The sequence below is a fragment of the Cricetulus griseus genome, chromosome 6 (assembly GCF_003668045.3).
Source record: "Cricetulus griseus strain 17A/GY chromosome 6, alternate assembly CriGri-PICRH-1.0, whole genome shotgun sequence".
In the NCBI taxonomy this organism is placed as follows: Eukaryota; Metazoa; Chordata; class Mammalia; order Rodentia; family Cricetidae; genus Cricetulus; species Cricetulus griseus.
Window position 1 is genome coordinate 152,918,762 of NC_048599.1, and position 19,303 is coordinate 152,938,064.

The 19,303-nt window shown below is 52.6% G+C and overlaps 3 protein-coding genes across 3 annotated transcripts; all 3 read left to right on the forward strand.

Moving 5' to 3' along the window:
• Window positions 1-3,999: 3,999 nt before the first annotated feature.
• LOC100752058 (kallikrein-12) lies at window positions 4,000-7,943 on the forward strand. Its single transcript, XM_035447170.1, has 5 exons — window positions 4,000-4,036; window positions 4,448-4,607; window positions 5,306-5,562; window positions 6,447-6,580; window positions 7,788-7,943. The coding sequence occupies exons 1-5, from the start codon at window positions 4,000-4,002 to the stop codon at window positions 7,941-7,943; spliced, it is 744 nt and encodes a 247-aa protein (XP_035303061.1).
• Window positions 7,944-10,949: 3,006 nt separating this feature from the next.
• LOC100756472 (kallikrein-11) lies at window positions 10,950-13,261 on the forward strand. The gene is made up of 5 exons (XM_035446974.1): window positions 10,950-11,016; window positions 11,318-11,474; window positions 11,922-12,187; window positions 12,629-12,765; window positions 13,109-13,261. The coding sequence occupies exons 1-5, from the start codon at window positions 10,977-10,979 to the stop codon at window positions 13,259-13,261; spliced, it is 753 nt and encodes a 250-aa protein (XP_035302865.1). The 5' UTR covers window positions 10,950-10,976.
• Window positions 13,262-15,789: 2,528 nt separating this feature from the next.
• Window positions 15,790-18,591, forward strand: Klk10 (kallikrein related peptidase 10). Its single transcript, XM_035446318.1, has 5 exons — window positions 15,790-15,877; window positions 16,739-16,922; window positions 17,415-17,689; window positions 17,928-18,061; window positions 18,439-18,591. Exons 1-5 carry the CDS (start codon window positions 15,790-15,792, stop codon window positions 18,589-18,591), a joined length of 834 nt encoding a protein of 277 aa, XP_035302209.1.
• The last annotated feature ends 712 nt before the right edge of the window (window positions 18,592-19,303 follow it).

A 19,303-nucleotide genomic window follows, 5' to 3' on the forward strand; every position in this document is an offset into this window, starting at 1 on the left:
GGGTGTTTAACCACAGAGAACTAATTGGGAAGAGACCTTTTGCATAAACTGAATGACACTGTCACCTTCTCTGTCTTGGGCTCTGTCAGAAGAAACCAACCCCACAGGACTAGCCCAACATCAACTTCCTGTAATTGTTCAACTAACCAGTTCAGCCATCCCCATCCAGATTAAAGAAGACCCTGGAAACACAAGGGGGAATTGCAGTCCATATATTGTCTGGCTTGGAGAGAAGAGCATCCTGCTGCCCTGCCAGTCACTCTGGAACACGCCTTTCCTGCCTGCAAAGAAACCTGGGGCCTCTAATTCTCATGAGTCTGATTCTTCTAGAGAAAGAGGTGTACACTGTCTTGGACTTGAAAGATACATTCTTCAGCCTCCCATTGGCAGAGCTGGGTCAACCCATCTTTGCTTTTAAATGGACAGACCCAGAGGAAGGTTACAGCAGGCAACTTATATGGACCAGGATGCACAAGGATTTAAAAATAATATCTTTAAATTTAGTAATGCAGACTTTCTGTCCTTCTACCAGAGATTTCCTGGGAAAACCAGATTATAAAAAGGCACTGAGGGACTGCTGCAAGAGTTAGAGACCATGGGCTCCAGAATGTCAGCTAAGAAAGCCCAACTGTGCACATCAGAGGCTGCCTATCTTGGCTCCCAGCTGAGGGGAAGCAAAAGGAGCCTGTCTCAGAGTAGGATTACTGCCATCCTTCAGATGCCAACTCCAAAGACTAAGAGGTAGGTTCAAGAGTTCCTAGGTGCAGCTAGCTATTGGTGTCTCTGGATTCCAGAGTTTGTGGAAATAACAAGGTCTCTATTCACCAGCACGAAGTAGAGGAGGCACTACACCCCTAATCTGGACTAAGACTAAATAAGAGGTATTTGAGGTTTTAAAACACCTCTGACTTTGGATTCAGCCCTAAAACTTCCAAATATCTCAAAATGTTTTCATCTGTTTGTCCATGAAACAAAAATCGAACGGGGCTTTAACACAACTTTGGAGCCATGGAACTACCCTGAGACATACTTGTCCAAACAGCTGGGCCTTACGACCACAGGAGGGTTCATCTAAGAGCTGTGGTGGCTACCACTAGTTCACAGGGAGAAAAACCCAAAACGCTAACTCTGGGTCAAGATCTTGTACTAATAGCACCCCCGTGCCATTGAGGCCCTCCTCTCAGGAACACCTGAATTATGGCTGTCTACGCTTGGAGTACCCTCAAGTGCAGTTTGAGAAACCCATTGTCATCAATCCTCCTGCCTTCTTGCCTAATGACAACCTGCAGGTGCTCATCCATGACTGTCATGAGACAAACAATGAAACCAGGCACATGGGAGCTGTAGCAGTTACTTTAACCAAAATGATTTGGGCCCAGGCCAGGTACCTCAGCCCAAAGAGCAGAAATGATTGATCTGACCCATGTCCTCAGATGGGGAAAAGGAAAGTCCATCACCATATACACAGTGAGTTGCTGTGCTTTTACTACCGAGTTGGGGGAGAGATGGAGCGGGAGAGCAATGAAAGAGATATCTTAATAGAGGGAGCCATTGTGGGGTTAGGGAGGAACCTCCACCACCACCTCCACTATCAACAACAAAACCCAGACTTCCCTAGTTCCTTGATTAGTCCTTCCCCAGCGCCATCTCTCCTTCCTTCCTTCCATCTCTGGATTTCTGCTCCAGAGTCCCTTCTTTATGGGTTTTACTTATGCAATGAGGTGCCCTATAGAGCATTTACAGATATTTTAAGAAATTTAGGGGCTGGAGATATGGCTCAGTGGTTAAGAGTTCTGAGTGCTCTTCCAGAGGACCTGGGTTTGTAAGCACCTACACAGTGGCTTGCAACTATCTGTAACTCCAATCCTCTTTTGGTCTCCATGTGTACTTGCAGTCACCTGTACAAACCCATACACAGACAGACAGACAGATTCTCTCTTTCTTTCTCTCTCTCTCTCTCTCTCTCTCTCTCTCTCTCTCTCTCTTAAAGATAAAATATTTTCAAAATTAAAATGTAAAAAAAGAGTAGGGTGAACTATTGGTTATATTGTGCTAGGTTCTAAATGGAATGCCTGCATCACCCTTTCAAGGCTCAGGAAACACTGCAAAATAAAAGACAAAAAGAGTATAAGAAGCCGGCCAGTGGTGGTTCTTTAATCCCAGCACTCGAGAGACAGAGGCAGGTGGATCTCTGCGAGTTCCAGGCCAGCCTGATTTACAGAGCAAGTTCCAGGACAGGCTCCAAAGCAATACAGAGAAACCCTGTCTTGAAAAACAAAAACAAAGAAAGAGTGTCGGATCCACAGACAAGCCAGGTGACTGTTGCTGGACGGTGTCCTCTGGATATGACAAGGCCATTGTACTCAGGAAGCCACTGCTTTGAAGCTGCTGCTGTGGTCACCTGCATAAGACCTGTCAGTAGGTCATCCCAGATGGCCACAGGGTTGCCCCTGCCTTCATGGGAGCTGTGGCAGTAAAGGGTTCCTGGGGAGGAGGCTCCTTCACTGATACATGCTCCAATAAACCCACCCTTTGCTTAAAGACAACAAAGTGGGGGAAGGGCTGTTTTATAGGAGTGGGTAATGTGGGAGGCATGTGTCAAATGGCCAAGTTTAGTATGAAATTGTCAAAGAAATAAAGTCAAATAAGTGAGAAGAATAAGAGTGTTGGGAAGACAGAAACAAAGTCCGTTGTGCAGATTCTCTACTCCATTCATCTGTGGATGGACACCCAGGCTAATTCAATGACACGGTTCTGAAACAAATGAGAATTCATGGATTGAAAAATAACAAGTCAGTCCAAGACAGAGGAAGACACCTGACCAACCTCTGGCCTCCACATCCACCAAGGTACACTCACAAATGAATTTAATTAGCAGGTAGGTGTGACCCTAGCACTCAGGAGGCTGAGGCAGGAGGGTTGCCTGAATTTGAGGCCAGTCTGGACCACACAGCAACTACAAGGGCTAGCTAGGGCTAGCAAGACCCTGTCTCAAAAACAAAATAAATATAACAAACAACAAGATCAAAAAGAAATTCAGGGAGCTAGAGAGATATGACTCAGGAGTTAAGAGCCTTGGCTGTTTTCAGAGGAGCTGGGGTTCAGTTTCCAGCCTGCATGTGGCACCTCACAGTCGTTTCCAGGGGATCTTCTGGCCTCCACTGGTACCAGGCACACAGGAGGTACACAGATATACATGCAGTCAAAACACCCATGTGCATAAAATAATTTAAAGGAGAAAAACAACGACCTTAGAGGGGAATTCAGTTAGAATTCAGTTCCTGAAAGGCCCAGATCAGGAGCCCACATTGTACATCCCTGACCTCCAGGCTGGTCAGTCTTCCCTGGCCTCTGCTATTCTACCTCACTCCACCCCCAATCTCAGTTCCCACTGAACCCTCAGGCCACTCCCCTTTCCTCTGCCCTTCCCGGCTCAAGATGTCCTAGTGCCCCACCCTCCCGACTCAGTCCTCCCTGGAGTGGGGATTAGAATCCAGCTCCACAGACACCTTGAGTCATTGTCCTCTGGGCCCATCCCCTGGCTGGTTGAAGTGAGGGGAGTGGGGCTGGGTCTTCATGGGCTCTGAAGCCCAATTAAGTGTCATTAGCGGAAGAGAGTTCCGGCAGGATTAGAACCGTGCCCTGCCCCAGCTTCCTCATCCTCCACCACCCCACCGCCAAGAGGAAATCCGATGAGCTGAAACAAAGGCATCAGGTGGGGCATCATGTGTGACATCTGGACAGTTGACTTTCAGGTGGCCGGCAGATGAAAGGGCAGACAGGTAGGTGGACAACGAGATAGGAGAGAGAGCCAGAGACAGGCTGAACAGGTGACGAACGCATCAATCGCATCCAAGACTTGGCAAACAGGTGAGAAGGGGTCATATGGGGCAGTGAGGGAATGGCCTGGGGCAGAGAGGAGAGGGCAGAGGTGGGGGCATGGAGAAGGGTGAGCTCAGATACCCCACCTTTCCTGGCAGACCCTGGAGACAGCCCATCATGAGGCCCAGCACCCTCTTGCTCCTGTGTGTTGTGGGTGAGTTTTCTGAGCCACAGCAGGGTAGGAAGTGGGAGGGAGGGGTGGTGACAGCCCTGCGATGTGTCCGTCCCTTCCCCCATGATAAGGTCCTATACACCCCGAGCCCCCCCCCCAAAAAAAAAACAACCTGGAGCTGAGGATAGTGGAAGAGGCCAATCCTGCTAAGCTGTCTCCCTGTGTTGCTGGGTCCATCTCTCTTCATCTTCCATCTTCTTGTTTGTTTTGTTTTTCTTTTCTGAAACTTGTGACAGACCACCCCCCTCAGTCCCCAGGGTGCTGGGATGACAAGCACACACCATCACACACACTCAGCTGTTGTCTCCTTTCCTGACATTCCTGCACCTCACCTCCTCCCATCCACAACCGTCATGTCTAACCCCCATTTCTCTGGCCTACACTGGACTTCAGGTCTCAGTCAGGCTGACAGGGAGAAGATTTTTAATGGCGTTGAGTGTGTGAAGAACTCACAGCCTTGGCAGGTGGGGCTGTTCCGTGGCAAATACCTGCGCTGTGGCGGTGTCCTTGTGGACCGCCAGTGGATCCTTACAGCTGCTCACTGCAGTGGCAAGTAAGCCCCTCCCGCCCTGGGGCCCTCCTTGGAGTGAGAAGAGGAGGGTGCCAGCTGCAGATGTAGGTCTCCCCCTGATGGTGTCTGGTGTCAAGGGGTAGGAGGCAGCCAACTTCAGGTCAGAGGTGGAGAAGAACTTCCTGAGGCGGGGCTGGGTGCTGCAAGGTGGGATGAGGTGTGTGCAGTGGGTGGAGGACCTGGGATGGCGCCTCTGTTGGTCTCACATTTCCTCATGTGCCATTTCCTTTCCTATACAGCATTTATCACCAGCCCCAGGTGTTCCCTGACCCCAGCTAGACTCAGGGTGTCTAGGACACCACTAACCAGGACACCCACTGAGCCACCTCCTTAGACCCCAGATGACCCACTTTCTAGGTCTAGACTTTGCTATGAAAGGGGAGCCAGGTATCAAGGGACCAAGAGGCTCCATGAAGGACAGAGGTGTACTCCTTATCCATTGCTCAGTCAACAGCCCTGGTAGCATTGCTGGTGGGGGCTATGGGGATAAAATGGCAGCTAGTATAGCAGAAGACATCCCCGCCCCATGACACCAGCTATCAAAGAGCAGTAGAGAGAAGCCATGGAAGACTAACCCAACATGTATAGATGATGGGGAAGAGACCCAGAGGCTGAGAGAGAGATACAGACAGAGGTAAGGGGCAGCCCATCTGCCACGAATTGACCAACTGCACCCTCAGGTATGTAGTACGCCTTGGTGAGCACAGCCTCACCAAGCTGGACTGGACAGAACAGTTGAGGCTCACCACCTTCTCCATGACACACCCCAGCTACCAGGGTGCCCATCAGAACCATGAGCACGATCTCCGACTCCTACGGCTGAGCAGACCCGTTCACCTGACCCATGCTGTCCGGCCTCTGGCCCTGCCCGCTTTCTGTGCACCTATGGGGACCAAGTGTCATATTTCAGGATGGGGCATCACAAACAAGCCGTGGGGTAAGAGGGTCCTGAGGTTGGGAGTGAGGGATGTAGGGCAAGAGGTCAAGTTGTTTGATTCAGAAGGAGCATGGTTATGGGGTTAAACATCGGGGTCAGGGTCATGGTAGGTGGGAGTCTTCCGAACCACAGAGGTTAAGGGATTGAATATAGATCAGAGGGGTTAGAACTGTGATCAGGTCATCAGGGCATCTGATTCATAGACTCGGGTGTTAGAGGTCATTACAGAGCTGGTATCTGCTGGGCTCTAATCCCAAGTACTGTGGAGGCTTCAATAAGAGGGTAAAGAGTCAAGGCCATCCTCCACTACAGAGTAAGAGCCTGTCTCAAAATAAAAAGCACAAATGTCTGTAGATGTGGCTCAGTGATGGAGTTCCTAGGTCCTAGGTTCTGTCTCTACTGGGGTGGAGGAGGCGGGGGAGGGGACGAAGCTGAGGGCACTGAATCACAGTCTGGTCAGAATCTTTCTCATGACACATTTGGAAGTCATAAGGTTTGGGCCAGGGTTTCTGTGGCATGGAGTCTGAGGTCAAATGACCCCAATGGGAAGACTTGTTTTTTGAGTTGAGATGAAGTGAAACTTTGGAAGATGTGGAATTGGGGTCTGAGGTTAAAGTGAAACGGAGGACATGGGTCCAGGAGATGGAAGACATGAAGTGAGGCTGAGATCAAGAGGTAATGAGGTCAAAGTTCAAAGGACCAGGCCTATGACCTGGGGACAAGAGTCACTATGGAACTGAGTCATGAAACTGAGAGAGTTTAGGATGGCAGTGAGGTTTCGAGGAGGGGTATAAATTTGGATCAAATGTCCTTGTGAAGAGTAATCTCAAAGTAGCAATCTCAGAGGGTCGACATCACCTACACCACCCATCTCCCATCCCCAGACCCATTTCCAGACCGGCTCCAATGCCTCGACCTCTCCATCGTCTCCAATAACACATGCCAAGCCGTGTTTCCTGGAAGAGTGACAGAGAACATGGTGTGTGCTGGTGGTGAAGCCGGAAAAGATGCCTGCCAGGTGAATCAACTCAGGGTGGTGACGACCACGGGGGACAGAAAGAAGGCAATGGAGAAAGAAAGGAAGATGAAAGCTTTAGGTGGTTGGGAGGGCTCAAGAGGGACACTGAGGTAGACTGAGGTAGACTGGGTGCAGAGTAAGGAGTTCATTAATAGAGTTCCTAATGCCATGAACAGACAGAGGCAACAACATGGCGGGGCTCTGAGGAGTGTTCGGACCCCAGCACTAGAGACAGAGAGCATGATGGAACCCTGAAGAAGAATCATAGCCCACATGGCAAAAGAAGAGTTTCTTTTTATACTTTTCTGAGAGTGGAGAATATTTCACAGCAAGCACCTGCAACCAGGCTCTCTGGTTCTTAGGCAGGAGGCAGGCAAGGGGAGGACAGCAGCATGAACGACCACCAATACTAACTTAGACATAAACTCACTCCCCAGGTGAGGGATCCTGGCACCTGGAACTCTGTTAGCTAGGGGCTGGAAGACAGTATCCTTGTAGAATGCCTGTTGGTGTCTGCGAGGGGAAGAGGAGGCTTGCTGCCTCGAGCTGCATCTAGGTTCTGATCTCACACTACAGAAGTGAGGAAAAGACCCAAACCAGGGAGGTGGAGGTGAAAGAATTGGGAGTGATGGGTCTAGAGAAGAGGGAACCTCAGCCTAAGGGAGGAAGAGATGGGGATGGGAGAGAGGAGCCCAGAATGTTGGATCAGGAGAGGGAGGAAAGGAGGGACCGGAGGCTGAGAAGTGGGAGGGGAAAAGATGCAAGCCATGGAGGGCAGAGAACTAGCCAGGATGGGATACGTCAGGGCCCCTTCGGGGGCACTCCAGGGCTTCCCCACACCACCAACCAGCTGGGGCTACCCCACGTTGAGAGAGAGGGATTGGGTAAATCAGCTGACTGTGTCAACGTGTGATTCTGTGTCCTTAGTGTCTTGGGCTACTTAGAGGAGGCCACTCTATCACAGCGCCCAGAGACCAACCAATCCCCTCAGCACGCTCTGTACTCTCATAGCCCAGGCCTCTTCTCCGGGGTTTGGGCACGGAGGATGGCATTCTCTTCACTCATTGGCCAGAATCAGTCAGGTGGCATCTTCCTTCCTATTGGCCAGTTGTTACGATGCTCTTCCAGTGAGCTAGCCCTGCCCTCTTCTCCCAGGACGTGTCTTGGAGCCACTAGGTTAAGTAGCTGTCTCTTTTCTGTCTTCTAGGGTGACTCTGGAGGCCCCCTGGTGTGTGGAGGGGTTCTTCAAGGTCTGGTTTCCTGGGGATCTGTTGGGCCTTGCGGACAAAAGGGCATTCCAGGGGTCTATACCAAGATCTGCAAATATGTGCCCTGGATCAGAACAGTCATCAGGAACAACTAACCCGGATTCCCCTGACTCCACGTGATTCTGCGTAGGGGCCTCTCTGACCCTCAGAGCACGTCTCCTCCCTCACCACTCCAAGATCCCACCCTTATTGGTGTAGAGAATTTTTACAAAGCTCGATGGTGGAGAGAGGGCTGGGAAACCCTGGAATAAACATTATACAATCAAGGGAAGGGGCTGTGCCTGTCTGTTTAACGTACAGTTTAACCCGGAGGAAACCGGAAAGGGTGGGAGTTTTGGCTGGGCTTGGTTGCATAGGCCTGTGATCTTGGCACTCAGGAGAAAGAGGTGGGGAGGATTAGGAGCTCAAGGTCATCTTGGAATACACAGTGAGTTTGAGGTCATTCTGGGCTTCATGAGACCCTGTCTCAAAAACCAACAGGCCAGGTGTGGTGATGGAGTGCCTGCCCTTGGCAAGCTGATCTCTGAGTTTGAGGTCAGACTGGTCTACAGACTGAGCTCTAGGCTAGCCAGAGCTACATAGTGAGAATCTGTTTCAAAATCAAAGATTTTGGTCTTAGCTTTAAGATTATTATTATCTTTATCTTATGATTATGGGTGTTTTCCTGCATGTATGTCTGTGCACCACATATGTGCCTGGTGCCCACTGAAGTCAGAAGAAGACATTGGATTCCCCTGGGACTGAAGTTACACACAGTTGAGAGCCACTGTGTGAGTACTGGAAACTGAGCCAAGATCCTCTAGGAAGAGCAGCCAGGACTCTAACCCACTGCACCCTTTCTCCAGCCCCGCTTCTGGCTTCCTAATGAACTGGATATAAATGACTGGGGTGGGGGTTTTGTGTTACACCTGACTGCCCCACAGCCTTCATATGTTCCTTCTGGGGTGGGATGCCAGTCTGATTTACTCTGTCAGAGATGTTCCATGGTGCACAAGGCTATGCACCCCAGAGGTCCTTTCTCCCCATTCTCTTCTGAAGACAGAAAAGGTTTTACTCAAAAATGCCTAAGGGGGACCTGGTGTGCTTACCAAAGGCACAAGGATGGCTTTCCCAGCATCCTCCTGGCATTTCATCCCCCACTCCACCCCAAGGCAGGGCCAGCACCCCCATGTCACAGATTAGGGAACTGAACTTCCCTGGGGTGGAGTCGCCCGTCTCACGTCACCTGGGTAGGAAGAGGCAGAGCCCGTAGGGTTTGAGGCCACGGTTGGCTGCCGGCAGAGCCTGGGCCTACTCCGCCTTGTCCCACATCTGGTAGGGGAGAGAGGAGAGGAAGGCCTGGGGAAGAAAGATCTGAATGAAAACATAAACTGGGAGAAGCGAGGCTTCGAACCTGGGGCTATCCAATGAGGAGGCCCGGGAGGCTGAAGAGTGACTGGAAATTATCTACAGTACCCAGTAAGTGCTGGAAGCCTGGGCAGTGGAGGCTTGGGAGAGGAGGGAAGGGTCAGCAGAGAATAGAGACCCACACAGAGCCCTGGGGCCCCTGGCTGAGGTTTCTTTCTCCTTTCTTGAGCCATGGCTGCCACAGGCCCTGACCTGCCTCCCCCACCGTCCTGTCCTGCCCCTTCACCTAGCAAGCAGCCCCACCTCTGTGACGCCCCAGATTCCCCCCTTCTCTCTTTGGAAAGGAGAAGGGAGGGCCCAAAGGCAGCCAAGGGCCCCACTGAGCCCAGGCAGTGAGGAAGGAGAGGCCCACAGGAGGAGGGAGAGATGGAGGCCTTAGAGATGTAACAGAGACAGGCAGAGGGAGGCCCAGAGGGATGGTACAGGACAAAGAGCTGAGACAAGAGGAGACAAAGATCCAAAGACATGCAGGGGCGGAAACCTAGTGGCAGAGAGACCAAAATCACACACAAATTCGATAGGATGGGAGAGAGGGAGGTGGGGAGGACTGGGACACAGAAACCTGCTGGAGAGGCAAGAAGACATGGCCACAGAGGAGAGGGGGGCTTGGAGAAGTGATGTCCTGTCTCCCAGACCCCAAGGCTGCCTTGGAAGGCCCCCACACACCCCTCTGCCAGGGTGATAAGGCAGGGCAAGGAGCCTAGTCATTCCAGGCCTGCCCGGGGCCAACCCCCTGCCTGCCTGCCAGCCTGCCAGCCTGCCAGCCTGCCTGCTTGTCTGCCTGGTGCTCAGACCCAGCCTGCTGCAGCTGCCACTGCTGGGCCCTTCAGAGCCCCAGCCCCAGAGCCCATGAGTGAATCCAGGAGGGAAGGGAAGGTTCTGCCAACCCCCACCCATTCCAGACTGTCATCCCAGAAGCTAGGCGTCTTCTGTCCCAGCATGTATTTCCCCCTCCCATGTGTCCTTGGAAGATGTGAAGGGACTTGAGACCACACTCTGCATCTCTGTATCTCTCCCCTTCAAACTCCTGCCCCCAAACTCCATGACCTCTGTTCCTAGTTTAGGTGGCTAAGTCCTGCCCTCTCTCCCACCCCCGCCAGCCAGGGCAGCTGTAGTCACTGGCTGTCCCTTAGCCAACTCCACCCCGCCCTGTCCAGCTGTCCTTCACAGAGCTTTAGCAAGGTGGAGGGACTTCACTGGTTGCAGAAAGACCTCACCAGCTCCTATCACTGCTGTTGGGACAACAAAAATGAGGTCCTTACCCAGTAGGTGACCCTATCCCCTTGTCCTGCCATCACTAGGAATTGTGGGGCAAGCCAGGTTCTCAGGTGAGTGAGAAGAAAAATATCCTCTGAGATTCCCCCAGGGGGCTTCCTCCTCCACCGGCAACTTAAACCAAGTGAGCCCAAGAGCCTTGCCCAACAAAGCCCCTCCCTGAAGCTTTGTTGTTCTCTTCTACACCCAGAAAGCTGCTAGCCAGGATCCAAGCCTCTGTCCAAGGTCGCTCCAGAAACATAAGATTCTCCTTCTAGGCTTGGGGTTTGTTGTTAGAATCAAGAGGTTCCCTTGGGAGAAGGAGACAGGTGATCAGAGAAGTAGAGCTGCTCCAGGTGAAGGAGAGAGGAGAAACCACAGGCCGGCTCCAATCTCCTCTTAAATTGATTAGGCCTTCCTCCTTGTCCCCAGGGGAACCTGGAGCCCGTCCTGCTCTACTCCAGGCCATGGTGATTCTACGATTCATCACACTTGCTCTGGTGACAGGTACCGTGGGGCTTAGAAGGAAATGTAGGGCCTCCCTCTCTTATTTCTACGTTCCTTCCCCTACAACCCAGGTGGAGATCACAGTGAGTTGGTCTGAGCTATACCAGGCATGGTCAAATGGGTCTTAGAGGAGGAGGAGGGGAGCGGGGTCACTTCAAAAGCTGAGGACAGCCTCTAATGACCTGGAAGTACAGACTTATGCCAGCTAAGAATGAGAACATTTTGTTCCTCCCCATCCTCATTTCAGGGGTCCCTCTACAAGCCTACTCCCTCTTATGCTTACATCTTTTGCCTCCTTCAGGGCTTGTAGGGGGAGAGACAAGGATCATCAAGGGTTACGAGTGCACCCCTCATTCCCAGCCATGGCAGGTGGCCCTCTTTCAGAAGACACGGCTTCTCTGTGGGGCAACCCTCATCGCCCCCAAATGGCTCCTGACAGCAGCCCACTGCCGCAAGCCGTGGGTGCGGGGGCTGGGGCGGGGCTGGGAGGGGCTGGAGATGGAGAGATGGATGGAGAGAGGGGCTAGGACTAGAGAGAACTTGGGAGGATGGCAGCAGCAGGTGGAGGGATTGAGGGTGGTGTGGCATTAGCATGGATGATGAGAATGTGACCAAGGCTGGAAAGGCACTGTTAGTGTATATGATGGAGATCTAGTTGGGACTGAAGATGGAGGCATGGGGTGGTGTTAGTTTGTACAAGGAAGATCTAGTTGGGTTGATGATAGAGGGATGAGGTGGCCTTAGTGTGGGTGATGCTAGCCTAGTCGGGATGGGGATGAAGGGGTGAGTGATGCTGGAAGTAGGATGGGGCTGGTGTTTACAAGGTACCATTCATCATCTCTCCTTCCCCACCCCTGCCCTGTCCCCCTACCTTTCCACCTCTGACCACATCTCTCCCACCTCAGCCGTTACGTGATCCTTCTTGGGGAGCACAATCTGGAGAAGACAGATGGCTATGAGCAGAAGCGGATGGCCACTGAGTCCTTCCCCCACCCCGGCTTTAACAACAGCCTCCCCAACAAAGACCACCGGAATGACATCATGCTGGTGAAGATGTCATCTCCCGCCATCCTTACCCGAGCTGTGCAGCCACTCACCCTGTCCTCCCACTGCGTCACTGCGGGCACCAGCTGCCTCATTTCCGGATGGGGCACCACGTCCAGCCCCCAGTGTAGGGGCTCCCTGGGGACATGTGATCAGGGTGGAAGATGGGATGTGGGGAATGGAGGCCAGACGAATATCCAGAGATAAAGATCAGAGTCACTCCAGAACCATGGTTACCTTAGGCTGTCACAAGTGGAATGAGCTGAAAGGGAGATGGGAAATTCTGGGAGACTCACGCTGGGGCCCAAGAGTGAGCCGGGTGTGATTCCCAAATCTGTAGCTTTCTAGTTGTGGGATCTAAGGCAGATGGCTTTACTTCCCCTCAAGAGGAGTCGGAAATAATGCATAGGGAGCAATCAGTATGAAGAATTTACTCATAACATTGCTGTTGCTATAGTAATGAGCATAGAGATGGGTGAGGGTAAGGATTGTCCCAGGTATTGCCTACTGTAGTGGGGTTGGAGAATCAGGTGCTCACCGCTCACACCCTCCGCTGCTGTCCCCACAGTGCGCCTGCCTCATTCCTTGCGATGTGCCAATGTCTCCATCATTGAACACAAGGAGTGTGAGAATGCCTACCCAGGCAACATCACAGAAACCATGCTGTGTGCCAGTGTTCGGAAAGAGGGCAAAGACTCCTGCCAGGTCAGCAGGCAGGGGCTGGGTCTCCAGCCACATACCCACTCCCAACCTCAATCCCATCTTTACTGACATCCCCAACCCCAACCCCAACCATCTCCAACCCCAACATCAACATAATCCCTGTCTTCCCATGTTTACCCTCATTTACAACTCCAGCCACCCATCAAGTTCTTCTGGATCCTAACCCCATAGACATTCTCACCCAGAATCCCAGCTTCATTTCCCAACCTCTCACCAGTCCTGTTGTCAAATTCTTCCTTTGCCTGCTTCCTACCCCCACCACTGTCCTCACTCTCATCACAAGCCTCTAACTTGACTCTAACTGATGTGTCTCCTCTCATGCCAGGGTGACTCTGGAGGCCCTCTCGTCTGTAATGGGTCTCTTCAAGGCATCATCTCCTGGGGTCAGGACCCATGTGCAGTCACCAGAAAGCCTGGTGTCTATACAAAAGTCTGCAAATATACTGACTGGATCTACGAGATTATGAAAAACAACTAGAAGAGACCTGCTTGTCACCACCCAACCCCTCCAACCTCTTCTTAACACTTTGACTTCTGTTCATTCTTTCTTAAGAACCCCTCCGCTGGGACCCTTGCATGCACTCTCTGTGACCCACCATGGATATAGTATAGGAAATGCTTTGACCTGGATCAACTTGGGGCTTGGAACAAATCCTGGCTTGACCTAAGTTGTGACTCCGGACATCACTGGCTTTGTTTGTTTGTTTGGTTTTTGTTGTTTTGTCCCCAGCCCTGAAGACAGTCCCTGGCATATTCCAGGGTTTCAATAAATATTTGTTAAATGATAAAATGGTTCTATTCAGTGTCAACCATATAGAAATCCTGATACAGATACAGAGAGCTTTTAAATGATTTATGTGTATTGAGTCTTCGTCTGCATGTATGTATGTGTATCACATGCCTGCTTGGTGCCTGAGGAGTCCAGAAGGGGACATCAGGTCCCCTGGCCACCATATGGGTGCTGGGAACCAAACCCAAGTCCTCAGCAAGAGCAGCAATTCCCCTGAACTGCTGAGCCATCTCTTCAGTGTCCCAGAACTTTTAAATGTTACTAACCAAACGAATGCTCACAACCTCCCTAAGAGATGGGTCCTATTCTTCTGTCCACTTTCCAGACAGATGAAGGCGTTTGCTCACAGCCATACAGCTGAGAAGTGAAAGACTGACAGACTTCCAAGCCCAAGGACAGTGTTAGCTATCAAATCAATGTCACGTTACAGCTCAGTTCATTTTCTTTTTACATTTTACTCATTCATTTCCAGGGCGGGGGTGCTCATGCCATGGTACACATGTGGAAGTGTGCAAACTGCAGGAGTCAGTTCGCTTCTTCCACCATGTAGCGTCCAAGGATCAAACATAGGTTGTCAGCCTTTGCCACAAGCACCCTTCTCCACCAAGCAGGCCCCGCAGAAAGAACTCAGTTCGCTCCTTCCAGGCACTCAGTTCTTCTGATGGAAAATTGCACATCTGAAAGTGTGAAAACAGTGAGTGCATATGCATGTGTGGAGCAAGAGGCAGTAAAGAAGGCTTACTATCATTTTCAAACTGCCCAAATTCAGTTCCCAGAGGCCAGTATGGATTAGTATCTTCTGCTAGTTAAAATAAAGTCAAAGCAGGAAGGAAATTCCTGCCACCTTGACATGTTCGGATGCTCTATAGCTGCATGTGGCTGGTGGCTGCTGCAACATAACCAGTGTAGCAAAAGATCTGGACAGGGCTGAGCCTGGCAAAAGATGCCCCAGATAACACAGACATTCTGTTCTGCTCTTGGAGAGAGATCTCTGGCACAGGGGAGAACTCAGAGCTGCAACTAGATAGAACCTTCCGGTTGTTAGGCGGACTTGCTTGCTGTGTGACCTCTTATGAGTCACAACCCTCTCTGAGCCTCCCATTCCTCACCCAAAATGAGGGTGTTAGCCGAGGTGATGTGGCCTGTCCCTTGCAACCTGGGCCTCCTATGATTCACCAACTGTGTGTCACCTGGAGACATGCAGGGAGGTGCAAGATGTTCACACACAGGTTTAGTGCAAAGCTACAGACTCCCCCACCCCACCCGCGAAGCGCATGGGGAGACACAAGGAGCCTACGGTTTCTTGGTTTACGCCTCTGGGAGTTTATGTCCTTCCCGCGCCTTCCTCCCACCACCTGAACTCTTCCACCTCCTTCCGCATTCCACCTGCCAGCACCTACGTCTCTCCGTCTTCATCTCCCCGTGTCACACATCATCCCATCACCCCAGGCTCCCAGAAGACTTGACCCCCTCCCCATCCTCCCACCACACCTGGGAACACTTCTCAGAACAGGGCATGGGGGAACCCCCAAGAAAGCCAGCTCCAAAAAGTGTTCCTGTCATCGGCAGAAGCCTGTATTCCAGGGCCCCTCCCGGAGCAGGAATCTGGGGCCCTGGTTGAGTGCCAGCCCCACCCACGTTATAATTAGGGAGAGGGAAAGAGAGGGAGTGAGTCCCTGAGGGGAGGGTGGGGGAAGCTTCCGGGATCTTGGGGGTTAAAAGGGAAGGTCTGGCCAGGGGTCCCTGGTCAGAAGACTGTTTGCAGCCCACACTGCATAGCAAGAGACACTTCTGAGTCTCCTCCCTCCTTCCCACTGGCGACTCCCAGGTGAAGGGGGATGCACCCCACCCTGGTTGGGGTGGATGGCGAGAGGATGGGTGGGGACCCTCGGGCAATGGGCAGCAACTCTTTTGTAGCCCTGATTTCCCTGTAACATGGGGAAGTCCCTCAGCTCTGAGGTTAGGAAGAAGCTCCCACAGTTTCTGAGCAGGACCCCCACCCAGCCACCGAGGAGCATGGACCTGGAGCTCAGCGTGGCTGGTGTCCAAGAAAGGCTGGGTGCACAAATTGCTCCCCTCTGGAGGAGCAGAGAATGAAGTCCTGAGGGCCCCTACAGAGTGCCCCACTGAGGTGGCCCAGGCGCACCCAGGCAGTGGTCTTGACAGAACATCTGTTTTAGCCCTCCACTCCGGCCTCTGCAAGCCCGGTGTCAACCATGAGGGCGCCGCTCCTCTACTTCACTGCCTCTGGCGCCTTGGCCCTAGTGAAGCTGCTGCTACCGCTACTGATGGTGCAACTCTGGGGTGAGCCCTGGGCCGGGGGCGACTGGAAGGAAGGAGGGAGGAGGGAGTGTGGCCTCTGCAACCATGCTCCACCCTCGGGTGGGCTCTGTCCCCAGGTGCCGCGCCCCACTGGAACAGAACCCAGCCCCTTCACTCCATCAGCTTCTCAGCCTCTCCTGCTTTGCATGCCTTCTCCTCACCCCTTGAACACCCGTCGCGTCCCTGCCTATTCCTAACTGAAGTCCTACAGTACGCCTAGTCTGCTGTCCAGCACTGAAGCCCTCCCTCTGCCCCTTCCCATCCCTGGACTAGACCTTCCCTTCCCTCCTGCCCAGCGCTTCACAGCATTCTGACCCAGTCCCTTACTGCCCTACTATGTTCCCGTCTCCTCTCCTCTCCTCACCGCCCCTACTGTGTTCCTGCCTCCAATTCCTTATTGCTGGACTGTGCTCTGTCTCCGCCCCTCGCTGCTCCACTGCCTTGTCTCTTCCCTTTACCTCCCCATGGTATTCCGTCCTTACTACCCAACTGAGTTCTGTACCTGTCCCTCTCTGCCCACCCCACCCCCCTTCGCCTTACCTAACACAGCACTAGGCCTGCATCTGGTCTCCGCCCCGTAGGTTAGAGCCCTGCCTTTCCTACAACCTCCTACCCAGACCCTCCCCCTCCACCCTCAGTCCTGGGGTGTCTTAGTCCGGTTCCATTCTAACCCCTCTTGCCCTTCCACGCCTCTTTGCAACCGGTTCGCAGGGTTCCCTAATTCTCCCACGGTTCATGACACTGCTGCGCCACCTACAGTCCAATCCAGTGAGGTTCGGGACCCGCCCGGTACCCAGCTCCGGCCAGGCGAGCCCTAATCCTCGGTCCTCGCTTCTCCACCAGGCTCACAGGCGCTGCTGCTCCCGGGAAACGCCACGCGCGTGGACCTTGAGACATCTACCGTCCCATGCACGCGTGACTCGCAGCCCTGGCAGGTGTCCCTCTTCCATAACCTCCAGTTCCAATGCGCGGGTGTCCTCGTGGATCAGAGCTGGGTGCTCACGGCTGCACACTGCTGGAGAAAGAAGTAAGGGACGCCCCAGAGACAGCCATGGAGGGATCTCCACGGAGGGGTGGGGAGGATGGGACTCAGGCACTCGCCCTGCTCAGGTCAGGTTAGGGGCGGCGGCCATCCTACAAAAGAGGCAGGATTCGAGCTGCACCACCAGAGGATGCTGTGGGCCCATCGCACCTGTCTGCAGAAATCAAGGCCTGTTTAGTCAGCATTTAAAACAAAAAATAACAACAACAACAAAAATTGTCCTCTTGTGTGTCTGTCATGTAGAGAGAAAGGACCAGGTGTCATGGAGAAAGGAGAGGTGGGCATACCCAAAGCTTTGAGGCGTCAGTCTTCAACCTCCAAACTCCTACTCTCTTTCCTCAGACCCAGGGGTTCAGACCCTAGCCTTCTGCTTCAGTCCCAGGGTCCAGTCCCAGCCTCTCTTCCTGACCCTCTGACCCAAGGACCAGACTCTGTCACCATGAAAGTTTTACCTCTAATCTGAGTCTTCCCCCACAGGCCATTGAGGGCTCGAGTTGGGGATGACCACCTGCTGCTTTTCCAGAAAGAGCAGCTTCGGTCCACGAATTCCCCCGTTTTCCACCCCAAGTACCAGCCTTGCTCAGGCCCCATCCTGCCGCACCGCTCAGATGAGCATGACCTCATGATGCTGAAGCTGAGCAGTCCTATCGTGCCAACGCCCAGCGTGCATCCTATCCAACTGCCCTTCCAGTGCGCCCAGCCAGGGCAGGAGTGCCAGGTTGCAGGCTGGGGGACCACAGCTGCCCGCAGAGGCAAGAACTGGGCTGGAGGATTGTACTCTAGGGAGGAGGGCTGGACTTTTGGGTCTGAGGGAGGAGGCCAGGAATGGGACCATGATTCTGAGGGAAGAGGCTTAGGAAGGACCCCAGGGGTCTGTCTGAATGCCTGTGTCTAAGAGTGGAGGAGTGGGGTTAGGTCCCCTGGGTGTGTGGAAGGAAGACTTGGGGCTGGAAGAAAAGGCTGATTGTGTGACTGGTCTGTTCTTCTCAGTGAAGTACAACAGGAGTCTGAGCTGCTCCAGGGTAACTCTCCTTAGCCAGAAGCAGTGTGAGGTCTTCTACCCTGGTGTAATCACCAACAACATGATTTGTGCTGGGCTGGACAGAAACCAGGACTCTTGCCAGGTAAGGACAGGCCAGGAAGCATGTCTGTCTCCTGGATAGCAGGGCACAAAGACAGTGAGAGCTGGTTCTGCTGGCTCCGCCTTCTCACTTCCCTTCCCAGTCCTGGGTCTTCCCTACTCTTTTTCCCTTTCTCAACCCACTTCCTCCCTCAACCCATGTCTCACCCTACCAAGCCCTACCCTTGACCCTTCTCAGTCCCCTCACCTCTGATGAGCCACAGTTCCAACTGCAAACCCATCACATCTCCACTGTCCCCTTCCAGCTCTGTAAGCCCTTACCACCCCAACATGTAACATCATTCCAGCCCGTGCCAGCCCTTCTGTGTCTAACCCAACCGCAGCTCTCACTTCATGGTGTCTCCTTCTTCCTATCCTCAGAGTGACTCTGGTGGCCCACTGGTGTGTGACGACACTCTGCATGGCATCCTCTCCTGGGGCATTTACCCCTGTGGTGCTGCCCTGCACCCAGCTGTCTACACTGAGATCTGCAAATACAGTACCTGGATCCGGAGAGTCATTCGTTCCTCATGACGAGCCTCTCACACCCTTCTTCCCCACACCCTCTCCTCTTTCATACCCACTCACACCTTTGAGCATGCATCCTCTCTCCTCTGCTTGCCCAAAGCTGTCCTCTGCTCACAAGGAAGTGGTGGCCAAGAAAGTTCTAGCACCTCAAGGAAGCTGGCAGTCCCCCAGTCTCTGAGTTATCAGAGTCATTCAACTTGGCTTCCTCTACTGTGTAACTGGGGCAAGCTGGGTACTCTCTCTGTGCCTTGGTTTCCTTGTCTGAAAAATGAGGACAACGACTTGTCTACGTCTTACACATGTTTAGTATAGAGTCCATGATGGAATGTGCCTGTGTGGATTTTTATGGTAATTGTCTCAGAGACATGGACACAGTCTGGTGAGCGCTGATTAAACAGTACCCTATCTGACCTCCAGTGTGTGTGCCTCTGTCTGGGATCAGGGCCAGTGAGTGCACAGAAGGGCGGCCTTCATCTATGGCAGCAGCAAAGAAGAGGCTCCACACTGCCACCCACAGCATCCTCAGAGTCCTCTCATCTCTTAGGGAACTCAGTTGACAAGCCAGTGTGCAGTAGAGTTGGAGGTTTGTTTTTTAAAATCATATGTATTTTGTGTGTGTGCATGCATGTACGCACACAGCATGTTACATGTATGGAGGTCAGAGGTACTTGGCTTTCTCTTTCCACTATGTGGGTCCCAGAGGTTGAACTCAGGTCAT